This window comes from Colletotrichum lupini, chromosome 1 (assembly GCF_023278565.1).
Source record: "Colletotrichum lupini chromosome 1, complete sequence".
NCBI classification, from domain to species: Eukaryota; Fungi; Ascomycota; class Sordariomycetes; order Glomerellales; family Glomerellaceae; genus Colletotrichum; species Colletotrichum lupini.
Window position 1 is genome coordinate 4,117,162 of NC_064672.1, and position 12,022 is coordinate 4,129,183.

Here is a 12,022-nt window from a genome sequence, read left to right on the forward strand (position 1 = left end):
GAGCAGTACCCTGACACTTATCTCCTCGCCACCGTTCACAATCGCGTTGTCGTAAGAATCGAAGTTATACAACACCAGGTCTTCACTCACAAAGCAATCAGTGTACTCAAGGATAGCAGATGGTGACTTCCATTTCCGGCTAGAAAGAAAAGCTAGCAAAAGAGCAAGCCTGCTTCTGTACGAGCCAGAGGGAAGATCCTCCGCAATCAGTGTCAAAAGGGGCGGTAATCTCAGCCATACCCCGTCAAATCAGTCCGTTGAAGCCATTTCTCTCTGCCAGAGATTCCTTGTAAACGATAAGCCACCTGGCCAATCCGGCGAAAAGAGAAATCAAACCCAAAAGCCCTTCCTCCCCCCTTTCCAGGTTCCGTCAAATCCCAGCCTCCATTATCTCATGATCCCCCCGCGGTCACCTCCTCCCCCTCCATTGCCACTCCAGAGCAATCAACCCAATGGCGGCGGTCGTTTGTTTTGGTGTTGCGAAGAAGAAAAGGTGTCCATGGTCGAAAAGAAAAGAGACGAAGAAGCCGAGAAACTAACGAAAAGCTGATGAGAGAGGAGGGAAAAAGCGAAAAGAAAACCGTTCCTGATGCCGAAAACAATGCCAGTTTCTGTCGAACCACCTTGCCGTCAAACCCAGTAGCAAGAAATGAAGAAGGAATCAAAAAAGACGGCGAACGAAAACCCTTGTTTCCCAATCTTCCCCGCCCATCATTAAAGTCATGAGAGCAGGGTAAATCCAAGGAAACGGGTTTCATCGTAAACCAATCCTCCCGTCCTCATTTAATCCAAGACCATCGCGTTCGCAGCCTGAGCCGCAGCCTCAGTAGCCTCAGCGGCAGCCTTAGCAGCAGCCTCCTCCTTCTCGGCTGCCTTGCGCGCGTTGATCGCCATGAGATACTTGCGACCGTTCACGCAGGCGGTCCAGACACGCTTCTCGAGTTCCCACTAGGCGGGATCCATGACGTGAGCGAACTTGACGGACGGATCGGCCTTGGGGTCGCTTCTGACGCCGTTGAAGTTGTCTCTGAGCTTGAAGCGGGACTCGGCGGCAGGGGCGTCGTTGATGGTCAAGCTGCGGAATTCCTTAGTGAGGTCCATTTTTTGAAAATTCTGAGGGGTTTGGAGAGAGGAAGTTGTGTTATTTGTGGAAGTTGGGATGTGGGAATAGAGTAGAAGGATAATTGGAGCTTTGATTGTAGATATTCGCGGTGTGAGGTATGGAAGATGAAAATATGGAAAGACGAAAGGTAATGATGGAAGGTAGGAGGTAGGTAGTGGGGTCAAATTTGAACGTAAGGGGTAAAGGTAAACAACAGACGGATGCAGAACAGGTAAGAAAAGCGATTCCGTGCTGTTGAAGCTGGAAGAGCCACAAAAACACAAACACAAGCTCAGGATCTGAAATGCCGGGTTGACCAGAATGGGGTCTAGGTGAAAATACAGAAAATAGAACAAGAATCCGTAGTAACATACCTGCGCGAGCGGGCAGCACGAATGAAAGAGGGCATGGTGCCATTGCCCTCGAACTTGAACTCGACCTGGTGGTCACCGGTGAGGTCAACCGGCTGACCGATAAGACCAGAGACAGGAGCGGCGTTCTCCATATTGGCATCGGTATCGTTGCCGGTGAGATCAATATGCTGGCCATGAAGAGCAGCAACAAGACCTTCGTGAAAGATCTTGACACGCTTCTTTGAGTCCTCCGTGTCGGACTCAGCATCGTCAACGCCATCGTCAGCCGAAATGGCAAGCGAAGCCATCTCGTTGGCAGCCTGGGCCGCACCAGAACCACCGGCAATGGAGATTCTAGCCGCTCTGGTGCCGGAGCCGGGGGCAGCACGCTTGCGGGAAGAAGGAACCGGAGCCGGGGTGGCAGGCATGTCGGCGGCCGCGTCCATCTGCTCATTGAAAGGCTTGAACAGAGACTTCGAGAAGCGCTGACTGTGAGAGAAATTGTGATTAGTTCTGCCGGAAACTGTGTCAAGAAATAGTCACTCACCTGAGGGCCGCGACGGTGTATCTGTAGCCGAGGCGGCTCATGCGGCGAGCGACGTTAGCCCAGTCAGGCTTTATGCCAGCACCGCTGTTGGCAGTAGTGAGGATGGAGAGCAAGAGGGCCTTCTCGGCCTCGACGGTCCAAGAGTTGCCAGCCATTGTTGCGTTGCTGATGTTGCGATGAGTAAATGTGGAAGAGAGTCGTCAAGTAAAGGGAGTTGAGAAGAGGAAGGTTTGAGAGAGTTTGTGTTGACCACTGGGTAGTATGAAAGTTGAGAGGCGCGGTGTGCTTGAGAGGAAGAAACAAACACAGAAACGCGTAGGAATGCGATGATGTGATAGAAAAAAAATGATAGAGGGTGGAATATTCAGGTTTGGTCGTAATGGAAAGAGTTCCGCGATGAGTTGAGACTCGAAAAGTAAGATAAATAGCATGAGTAAGAAACCACGTACCTGGTATGCTGTATATAGCGAAGTGTAATGATGTTAATCTCCTATGGGCGAAGATCTCGCTCTCTAGTCGAGGAGTTGTGAGAGGTGAGGTTGGTTGAAGAGGAAGAGGTCTGTGGAGGGGGTGAAAGGGGAGATTATCCTAGGTGAGAGTCAAAATCTCGAAAAGCCAGAGAGGTCAAGCAGGAAAGAGCTGTTATAATCTGAGAGCTGGCACTCGCCTCAACTATGGGACGGCACTCGCCTCAAGGGTCAATGGGATAGCACTCGCCTCGAGTTGGGACGACCCTCACCTCGAGGGTTGACAGACGGCACTCGTCTCAAGTTGGGACGGTACTCAGGCTCAAGTATTGGACGGCACTCGCCCCAAGTTTACGATGGCACTCACCTCAAGGGGTAACTGGATGGCGCTCGCCTCAATAATATGAGAGATGGTGCCCGCCATAAAAGGTGAATGGGTAGCACTCGCCTGAAGTGTAGGATGGCACTCGTCTCAAAGGGTAGTGAAATGATATCCTTCTCAACAAGTTGGAGATGGCACTCGTCATGAAAGGTGAACATATGCCCCCTGACTCAAAGGGCTGTGAGATAGCATTCGTCTAAAGAAGGCACTCGTCTCAGGATGCTGAGGGATAGCACTCGCCTCGAAAGGTGAGTACATAGAACTCGTCCACCCTGTGAGATCATATTCACCTCAAGGGTGAGTCGATGGCACCCGCCTCGATGAGTAGAGACTTTTTCGCCGCCTGAAGGCTTTCATACAAGAAAGGTGAGAGGTGTGATCTCAGACCTAAAACCTCTTGATGAGTGCGACGAGGTAGTAGGACACTTCTTTCTAACGATTGGGAGGCAAGGACTTGTGGTCACATTGTGATGCAAGAGAGTAAAAGACTCAAGTAGAAGACGAGAAGCAAAGACTTCGACAAAGATTATAAGAAAGGGGGTTGGAAGTTTACTAAGAAAGGATAAAGAACAAGTAGACTTGGAGCAATGAGAATATGTAGCAGTCTCCGGCTTCCCTAAAAACGAATTGAAATCATGGAGCTTGGCACATAGTGCAATAAGGTAAGTGAACCTTAACCCAGATTAGCGGAAGCGGGAGCGGGAGCGGGACGGAGAGATCTCACTTGTTGCGATGAAGCAAAGTTCCGATGAGGGCAGAAGATAAATGTGGGTTTGGAGATTTCCCCCTGTCTAAGAGAGCTATTTAAAGCCAGTGTAGCTCATGACTTCATGATGTATTGCTTCTCGCTGGCGGTCGTCTGACCGCTGTGCCGTCTCATGTCTCGTCTCAGGAGGTCCCTCAAACCATCTGTATATTCTCTTCGTCTAGTCTCGGTTTTATCAGCCAGCCTTACACGGTTGAGATGAATCCCTGTGGATAGAACAGCTAAAAATCTCGGCAAAAGGCATCTTGATGAAGGAATAGGGATTGACAACGGATGAAATAGTGCTCATCTTGAGCAAAATCTTATGCCATATGGCCCTTTCATCTTGGGCAATTTACCGGTTATGAATTTACACCACTATCTGCTTTGTCGCTGCCTGATTTCGCTTCATCTCTGCAATTGATAGCTCGTAAGATGTGGGCAATAATACGCCAAGTCCATTCAGCTACTGGCAAAGGGAAGAGAGGATAGAGAGGCAGATAAACCCTAGAGCATCCATGACTTGGGATGTATGCGCGCCAGACTGGGTAGTGGTGGTGGGTTTATATAGACATCATACCGTTAGTGAACACTGCTTGGAGAGGTACGTAAGAAGTCAAGTTGAATGAAAGCCTAAGGTGCTGGATGGCCTAGGGCTGATGGTGAAAGGGTTGGATGGAATAAGGCTAAGGCGGAGGAGGACATGTGAGAACATGGGAACCAGGCATGAAATGGTGGTAGAGAATCAATGCTGATGCCGAAGTGCCACGGTTTGATATCTTAGAAGGGAAAAGGTATTGCCGGAAAAAGAGGTCTTGGCTTAGCAAGAAGGTGATGGATAGGACAAACCCGAGGCCGAGGCCGCCGTATTAATAAAAGAGCATGCGAAATCAAGAAGCAGAAACTCGTCATAGAAATCGTCATTGTATGTGTTTAAAATTCTAAAGGCCCCCCTGCTTTCTTCCGGGAAGCATACATTCTAGGCCAGACCAGTACGCCGTTTGCAGGGTGTCGCGTAAATTCATTAGTACATCTGGTAGTCCCAATCGATGTGAGTAGAGGAGTGACCAGCACAAAAGAGACAAGAGACATGAGACAAGAGAGGGAGAACAGAAAAAGGCCAACGACAGTGAAGAGAAAAGCCCGAGGTATCTTCTTTTTTTCCAACCCGGACCCAAAACGTATAAGATGACCTCTCCCTCAATACCACTCCCAGTATTCGCTTGAACCATTTTTCAGGTTCGGATTAATCATGGGTGGAAATGGGTGTCCCAGTGCTCGTTCTTGATGTTCATGTGCTCAGGCATGAGAGACCCCAGCACAGGAGATCCATGCATGTCGTCGGTGGTATGCCCCTGACCGGCCTGGTGATCGCACAAGGAGCCGACGCCGAAGCCATCGATATCGTAGGCGGCATCAAAGGCCGAGTAGATTGGACTCGGTGCCCAGGAGTTGGGGTCGTGCTCGTGGTGATGCTGCTGTTCCGGCTCGTGTGCGCAGGCCATGGCTGATGGGAGATCAAAGGTCGGGTGAGCGCCCATGAGGCTCGCTGATGGGCTGAACTGCAAGTTGTGAGGCGCGGAGAACATGTCGTCGCTACACGGTGTGAGCATCCTGGGGTGGAAAGCCTGCTGGCATTCCGTGGCGGTAGGAGACGCCATGGATGTTGGTGTGAACTGCTGTCGGTAGGAGGGCTGGCTATGCTCGTGCTTGACCTTGACAGGAGACCTGGCACGAGCCTCGGCTTGGTGGAGAGCCTCCAGAGTCCCTGGTTCCGGCTTGACCCTCTTCTCGTCTTCCTCCTCTTCTTCCTTTTTCGGTGGCTTTTGCTCCTTTTTGTTCTTCGTGACCCTGTTCTTGTTTGCGGTGGCTCTGTTACGTTTTTGAGGCTCGAGGCCCAGCATTGCCGAGCGGAAACGGGAGTATCTCATGCGAGCAGCATGGCCGTTGGTGATGGGTTGTGATAGTATGGGATCATGAGCGACGGCATTCCAGTCAATCTGGGGGTTGAATAAGTCTCCAGTCAAGGTGATATGATGTGATAGTAGTAAGTAGTAGAGAGCACTTACATCCTTGAGGTTCTTCTGTTTCAAGATGGCGAAGAGAAACCTCGTCATCTGGTTGTCTGTATTGGAGGACATGTTGAGAGTGTTGGAGAGTTGTCTCGCCTCGAGCTGACCAGGCTATGGGAATGGGGGTGAGGTCGATATTGAAGCCAGTGAGCTGGAGGAAAGGGGAGTAATTTGAAGTGCACAGCAACAGAAGCTGAAGCTTTGGCTCAACCTAGTCAACCAGCACACGACAGGCAAGTGTGGAGTTGAAATGAAGGAAATGAGTCACTGTGAAGATTGGTGAGGCAAGGCGAAGCCCAGATATATGGCATCCAAGTCAGCAGGTTGTGATCTGGAAATGGTGCAACCACTGAGGGCGAGGCCGGTCACCGGTTGGTGTGGGTGGTCAATGAGGGTGAGGCGGACAAAAGAGGCAGACAAGGAGGATTCGTCAGAAGGCAGCCTGATAACACCCCGGGACATCAACGGTAGTTATAGGTGCTTGGAGAGGGCCCATGGACCATGGAACTAAAGGGAATGGGCATGCAAGTCGGCTTGATGCTGGTACCGAGCCTCGATGGGGCCAAGTAGTTGTGGATTAGGAGCTGGAGTTGGCGTTGGCATCTATACAGTATGAAGAAAAAGAAAGTCGAACGAAGATGCTTTCAGGGAAGACGCCGCGGCGCTTGGGCCGACATTTTATTGAGGTGTAAAAGTGGCAAACCCCTTGGTTGAGACACAAGGAATCAAAATAGTCCCTTGTTGCCTGGAGTTACGGCGGCAGGCTTTGACGGGGACGCATGGAAATAGGAAGAGAGGGGGGAAGAGGGGGGTGTGTGACGTTTGTGGAGGGTGTGGAGAGATGATGTGGTGTGGCAGGTGAGGTGTGGTGAGGTGCAGACGCAAGTGCATAGCATCCATGGATGGGATGGGATGATTTGGATCCAATGGCTTGGAGGTTTTGACGGCTGCCCTGCTCACGCTCACTTGAGCGCTGATGAAATGGTGGATGGGAGCTAAGAGGGCCGAGGTGTGTCGCGGCGCGGGGCCATGTCATTTGCGCGTAAAGTGGTTTGAATTCCCTAGCTTCTTGCGCTGTCTCTCTCATTTTTTTGATTTTTTTTGCCTTCCGGCGTCCGCAGATCCCTCCCCTGCACCCATCCCGACATGATGGAGTCGACTGGACTCTCTCCGACGAATGAAGGTTTGAACGGAAGGCCAGGAATTGCAAGGTATTTCGACTAGCGTGTCCGCCGATATGCGAGCACTAATTGATATCAACCATGTTTGCACTCGCAGGCAGAATTGACTCGTCAATTGACACGCAGTTCTGGGTCTTCTTTTTTCTGGGGGGACTTTTTTTGCGGTCGAACGGGCCCCATCCCACCCCAATGCAAGATCCAGGAACGCCCAACGGACCACTTGAAAACGGAACAGGGATCTTAATGGCATGAGACAGGTATGCGGTATGGATGTGTGACTCACTTTCGAGTACGTTAGTCCAAGGTAGCTTCGGAAATGGAGGGGGTTGGGGCGATTGGCTATGTCCATGTTGCAGCTCCCAGTTCGCGCACTATTCATTGGCGGCCTTCCCACACCGAGTCGTCAAACAAACTTACGCAGCAGGCGGTCGACAGACATTTGTGACGACGCAGCATGATGCCTTCTGATACGTACATGGTGTACTCAATCGCTTGCGAACACCCGGGTTTGTGCATCTAAGGTAGGGGTAAACCGGCTAGTAGCCACAAGGTTGGCGAAGCTTGCAGCGATGGAGCTTCTGTGATGCGGATTACGGCGAATAATGGCAAACAGAGTTTGAGTCTCTTGGCCCGATTTAGTGCCCCCTGGATTCGTGTTCCAGTCAATCATACTGTCGTAATCTCAACCTCGTGTCTGGCTGGGACATCCGTCGGCTGCTGGTGATGCGAGCCGGCGAGGGGAGGGGTCAATCGAGATGGCCGTCCAGTTTGGCATTTGAACAGCGGATTGATTGTTCAACGAGCAAAAGCACTTAGGAGACCAGAAAAAATTGCAATGAAATGATAGAGTGGGTTTAGAGGTCATAAAACGTGTAGATATGGCGTCCAAAGACCTGTTTGTTGTCGTAGGCGACACGCGATGAAGTTGGTGGGATCGGGTGAAGTGGTTTGGAGACGCGCCTCGCGATTCCGAGGGGCACTGTGTCCTCGCAATATTCCCACGAAACCACGTGATGTGTCATCTAGACCCACTTTGCGCATCGCCCACGGATCGACCTGCAGTTGCTGCCTGAGGTCTGACAGCGTCCGTTCTCCACACCTACCAAACCCGGCCTGAGATGGTGAGGAGAGGAGTAAAGCAGCGATTGCGACAGGGAACCTGGGTGAAGGGGCCTCCCGCGGCTGTTTGGGAGAAGCTTCAAAGAGGTAAGCTGCCTTGGTTCTTGTTCTCATTGGAGTAAATCGCGCGGTTTTTCCCACAGAGAGACCATGGAAGATGACCGCCTCACGCAGCTCTGTAGTCACAATTGAAGTTGCCTCTTCAGTCATCTGTCATTCTGTCAGGGTCGCGCCATCCTCAGTGTGCGGCTTAAGTTAAGATGCATCCGAGACAGAATGCACCACCATTGGTTCCCGAGGTTGATCTCCCTTAGACTACGAGTACTCGGAAGGCTACCTTACACCGTCCGGCCATGTCTCGCAATCAGACATTTGACAGATACGCTATCATGGCCAATCGAGTCGGCTGCAGGCGGGCAGCGGGCCAGATTCGACGTGTCTCACGAATCCATGTAATACCGAACTGAACGCACAGCCGTCACGGCACAACTGACCAGGCAGCTCATGAACACGATTTCCGTGCAGAAAAAAACATGTTGGATCGTATGCAGCAAGGCGCGCTCGCTCAGGTCTTCTCTGGTAAGGTATGGAACGTGTAATATTCATCAGGCACTTGGTTGGAACAGCAGGCGCAGGCCAGCAAGAGAATTCAGAACTTGGAAGCTCTACTGTAAGTCGTCTGCCCAAATGCAACGGAGCACTACGACACTGAGGAGGGCGCCGTCAATTGCCGCTAACCTACCTGCAGCCAGTGCAGGGTGCCACAGCTCGCTTGATGAACGGCTAAACGCCGGGTATTATGCACATTGGAGTCTTTCGGAAGATCCACCCGCTGTCTTGTAGGCGTCTTTGGCCACGATAACTCTTGATCCATGGCCTCCCCAAACTTGTTTACAACTAACTGAAAAGAACCGTATTCACCCAGAAAGTATTACAGGAGCTGTTTCCAGTCTTTTGGAGTTTTCTCTCGGGGTTTGAGGCTTTGCAGAGGTGCGTGCAAGTCGAGCTCTTGCCCGGCGAAACGTTAAACCGCGCCAGGGAGCCACTCAAAACCCAGCGCCTTGACTTTCCTGCCTCGCGCCCCCCAACCACCTTTCGACCCATCGTTCTCTTGAGCTTAGCACACTACCAATTTCTCATCCTCGACCGCAAAGGATAGCCACCATCTCACATCCACTTTCAATCGTATAAGTCACAAGTATCAGGATATCATCCACGCGAATCGCCGACATCATCCGTCGCATTCGCCATGAATAAAAATTGGAATGACAGAGCCGACAAGGATCTGTTCTTTACCATCCTGTCTGTGAAGAACATTGGCGTCATCAGCGGTTCGGAATGGACAACCATCGGCAACCACATGCGCACACTGGGTTACGGCTTCACCAATGAAGGCTGTAGGTGAGTTGGCGCGCCTCTCTCTCATGTTTAACCTTCCGACCCTACGCGCAACTTTCTTCGTAACGCACAAAGACGTCGTCATTGCGATTCGTTATTTCTAGAGCATTGCGCGTACTTACGCGCCTTCACTTTTGCGCCGACCCTTCTCTTACCATCTGCATTTCCCCGCTCTGTATTCTCTCCTAGTCTTCTTAGTGCTCATTCTTCTCTGTTTCCCTTCTGGTCCCTCCAGAATGGACCTTAAAATCTATTATGAAAGACAAAAGACGAAGTCAAGGACTGCCTTCAAGGCCCCTTTTCGCATTTTTCGTCGGGCCTCAGATCTATCACGTCACCTCGTTTCGTAAAGTTCCACTGCAAGCAACTAGATGCTCTGTAGCTGGGACGACCTGCCATCGATGTTGCTTTACCATAGCCTTCTCATCTTCTCATCCTGGATCCGTCTCATTTGTTCCATTTGCATACAGCAACTAACGAAATGCAGACAACACTTTCAGGGCCTTCGTCGTGCCCAACACAAGAGTGAGACAAATGGAGGGAGTCCTGATAACCCTCGCAAGGTCGACCCAACAACAAATCCAATCACTCGTCGTCCAGGCCCGGGTCGTGGGAGGCCCAAGAAGCAACCTCAGCAAGCCGCGCAGATGGCCATCGCCGTCTTGGCTGAGCGAAATGGCGAAACCATCCGGCCTAGCCAACTTAGTCAAGTCGGACTCGATCAAGAAGTTCAAGCTGGTCAACCTCAATCTGTTATTCAGCCCGACCTTCATACCGATATAACCGATCTTCAGTCAAGTCTTCATCAGCCCGATTTCCAGTCCAGTCCCGAGCCCGACCTTCAACACAATCACCAACCCGACCTTCAGCATGACCTTCAGCATGACCTCCAGCATGACCTTCAACACGACCCCCAGCCCGAGCACCAGCCCACTCATGAGGAGTCTATCCAAGATGACCACACCCACTTGGAAACATCCATCCTGCCTGACAGTCTTATGGCGGAGTCTCTGGACCTTCCCCTTAAAGACGACGCTCTTGGCTTGTCTCTCAAAGACGACAACGATGACGAACAAGACGGCCCCGATGCCAAGAGAATCAAGCTCGACAACCCTGCTCATGACCATGACCATTCTCTCGTCGATGACGAAGCTGTGTTAGCTTTGGCCGCGCACAGCGAACCCCCTTCTGATAGCTACAACTCCGAGTATCCCACAGCCGGCTTGACCGGTTCAGACCCGCACGCTTCCTTCTTTGGTCCTGAGACATGAGAGTAGTGGTCGACCCGCTTGAAAGCTTATGAGGCCAAGGCGGCGTCGGACGCAGCGAATACATTCGAATTTGGCGAACTTGTTGATTTAGACTAGGCGTCAAATCTATAAACCCGAGCCAGTCGATATTCCTTCTCCCCATCAGTTTTGTTAGGTCAAGGCGTTATGCATCAAAGCGGTAGCGGCATCAGGAGCGAGTTTATGAACACGACGAGGTGCTTGGAGTTTGGACTGATTGGGTTTTTCCATTGTCTGTGATCCTTCGACTTATAAGGATACATGCTTAACTGGCATTGACCGAGTTTTTCGATCGAGACTACTAGTTCTCGAGAACAATAAACTTCACAGAACTTGCCACCTCTTTCTACCTGCCATACATCCCATCGAGACGGTTCTATCTCGGACTCGAGAGCAAACGCTATTTCATCATTCTCTTTGACGAACGTCTACTACCTTCCAGAACAACTCAGGGTTCGATGATGCACTAAGACACTCCATGTCTGTCACCCTCCGTACGAGCTAAGCTACAATGAAGGTAGGGGCTTGCTACAGAGTCGAGATATCTAGAATGCTCTGGCCTTCTGGATTTCCCGTGCTAGCTCGTTCACCAAGAGACTCCTATTCCCATGAGTTCTCCTTACCAGCTTGTTTGCCTACCAGTACAATGACTCTTGCCCTTTAGGTTCTGTTCACCAAGCAAGCAGATGTTCTCACTCTTTGAATGAAATTGAATAGCAAGAAGACATTTGCCCTTTTCGTTCCATTTGGTACTGAGGAAGGGTGCTCTCGCCCTATGGGGCTTCCTTGAGCAGCAAGAAGGTTCTTGCCTTCCAAGTGATGTTTGCCAGGCAGGAAAGATGCACCTTCTCTTGGGGGTTGTTCGTCTGACATTCAGACGAAGGCTTTGAGGCAGCTCATAGATCAAGACGAGGTTATGATCAGACGATGAAAGTGAGAATCTGCACTGCTCTAGGCCTTTTGGCAGGTAGTCAGGAGGCTCCCTTCCTTCTGGTTCTGTTGATGTAGGATGATGTTGCCTTTTGAGTTTCTCGTCTCGCATTCAGACGACTGGTTTGAGACGATTCAGATATTCAGACGAGTATCTGTTCAGACGACTGAGATTTGATACTAATCTCGGCTATGCAGGAAGTAGTCAGAAGGCTCTTGCATCCTGTTCGCTGAGGATGGTCCTGCACTTAAATTTCCTAAGCAACAAGCAAGAATGCTCCTCTTCTTTGAATCTCTCGTCTCATGTTTAGACGATTAAGTTCTTTGAGACGATTCATGCGTTCAGACGTGAATGCGTCCAGACGAGTGAGGTTTGATACTGCTCTATGCCGTGTAGTCAGATGGCTCTCGCCCTTTAGGTTCTATCTACTGAGGGT

General features: G+C 50.9%; 7 protein-coding genes across 7 annotated transcripts; 1 reads left to right on the forward strand and 6 right to left on the reverse strand.

The window, feature by feature from the left end:
- Window positions 1-783: 783 nt before the first annotated feature.
- CLUP02_01205 (uncharacterized protein) lies at window positions 784-2,157 on the reverse strand (the record flags this gene model as incomplete). The annotated part of the gene is made up of 4 exons (XM_049280247.1): window positions 784-948; window positions 1,012-1,430; window positions 1,496-1,944; window positions 2,003-2,157. 4 exons carry the CDS (start codon window positions 2,155-2,157, stop codon window positions 784-786), a joined length of 1,188 nt encoding a protein of 395 aa, XP_049136204.1.
- Window positions 2,158-2,514: 357 nt separating this feature from the next.
- CLUP02_01206 (uncharacterized protein) lies at window positions 2,515-3,906 on the reverse strand (the record flags this gene model as incomplete). Its single annotated transcript, XM_049280248.1, has 8 exons — window positions 2,515-2,561; window positions 2,666-2,692; window positions 2,742-2,784; window positions 2,837-2,940; window positions 3,022-3,086; window positions 3,142-3,201; window positions 3,679-3,760; window positions 3,807-3,906. 8 exons carry the CDS (start codon window positions 3,904-3,906, stop codon window positions 2,515-2,517), a joined length of 528 nt encoding a protein of 175 aa, XP_049136205.1.
- A 940-nt stretch (window positions 3,907-4,846) lies between these two features.
- Window positions 4,847-5,737, reverse strand: CLUP02_01207 (uncharacterized protein; the record flags this gene model as incomplete). The annotated part of the gene is made up of 1 exon (XM_049280249.1): window positions 4,847-5,737. One exon carries the CDS (start codon window positions 5,735-5,737, stop codon window positions 4,847-4,849), a length of 891 nt encoding a protein of 296 aa, XP_049136206.1.
- A 42-nt stretch (window positions 5,738-5,779) lies between these two features.
- Window positions 5,780-6,130, reverse strand: CLUP02_01208 (uncharacterized protein; the record flags this gene model as incomplete). The annotated part of the gene is made up of 2 exons (XM_049280250.1): window positions 5,780-5,879; window positions 5,937-6,130. 2 exons carry the CDS (start codon window positions 6,128-6,130, stop codon window positions 5,780-5,782), a joined length of 294 nt encoding a protein of 97 aa, XP_049136207.1.
- A 115-nt stretch (window positions 6,131-6,245) lies between these two features.
- On the reverse strand, window positions 6,246-8,178 carry CLUP02_01209 (uncharacterized protein; the record flags this gene model as incomplete). Its single annotated transcript, XM_049280251.1, has 7 exons — window positions 6,246-6,405; window positions 6,489-6,641; window positions 6,916-7,188; window positions 7,267-7,313; window positions 7,397-7,494; window positions 7,555-7,828; window positions 7,882-8,178. 7 exons carry the CDS (start codon window positions 8,176-8,178, stop codon window positions 6,246-6,248), a joined length of 1,302 nt encoding a protein of 433 aa, XP_049136208.1.
- A 1,039-nt stretch (window positions 8,179-9,217) lies between these two features.
- Window positions 9,218-10,637, forward strand: CLUP02_01210 (uncharacterized protein; the record flags this gene model as incomplete). The annotated part of the gene is made up of 2 exons (XM_049280252.1): window positions 9,218-9,369; window positions 9,854-10,637. The coding sequence occupies 2 exons, from the start codon at window positions 9,218-9,220 to the stop codon at window positions 10,635-10,637; spliced, it is 936 nt and encodes a 311-aa protein (XP_049136209.1).
- Window positions 10,638-10,787: 150 nt separating this feature from the next.
- On the reverse strand, window positions 10,788-11,697 carry CLUP02_01211 (uncharacterized protein; the record flags this gene model as incomplete). Its single annotated transcript, XM_049280253.1, has 5 exons — window positions 10,788-10,868; window positions 11,082-11,121; window positions 11,188-11,232; window positions 11,279-11,440; window positions 11,501-11,697. The coding sequence occupies 5 exons, from the start codon at window positions 11,695-11,697 to the stop codon at window positions 10,788-10,790; spliced, it is 525 nt and encodes a 174-aa protein (XP_049136210.1).
- Window positions 11,698-12,022: the final 325 nt, after the last annotated feature.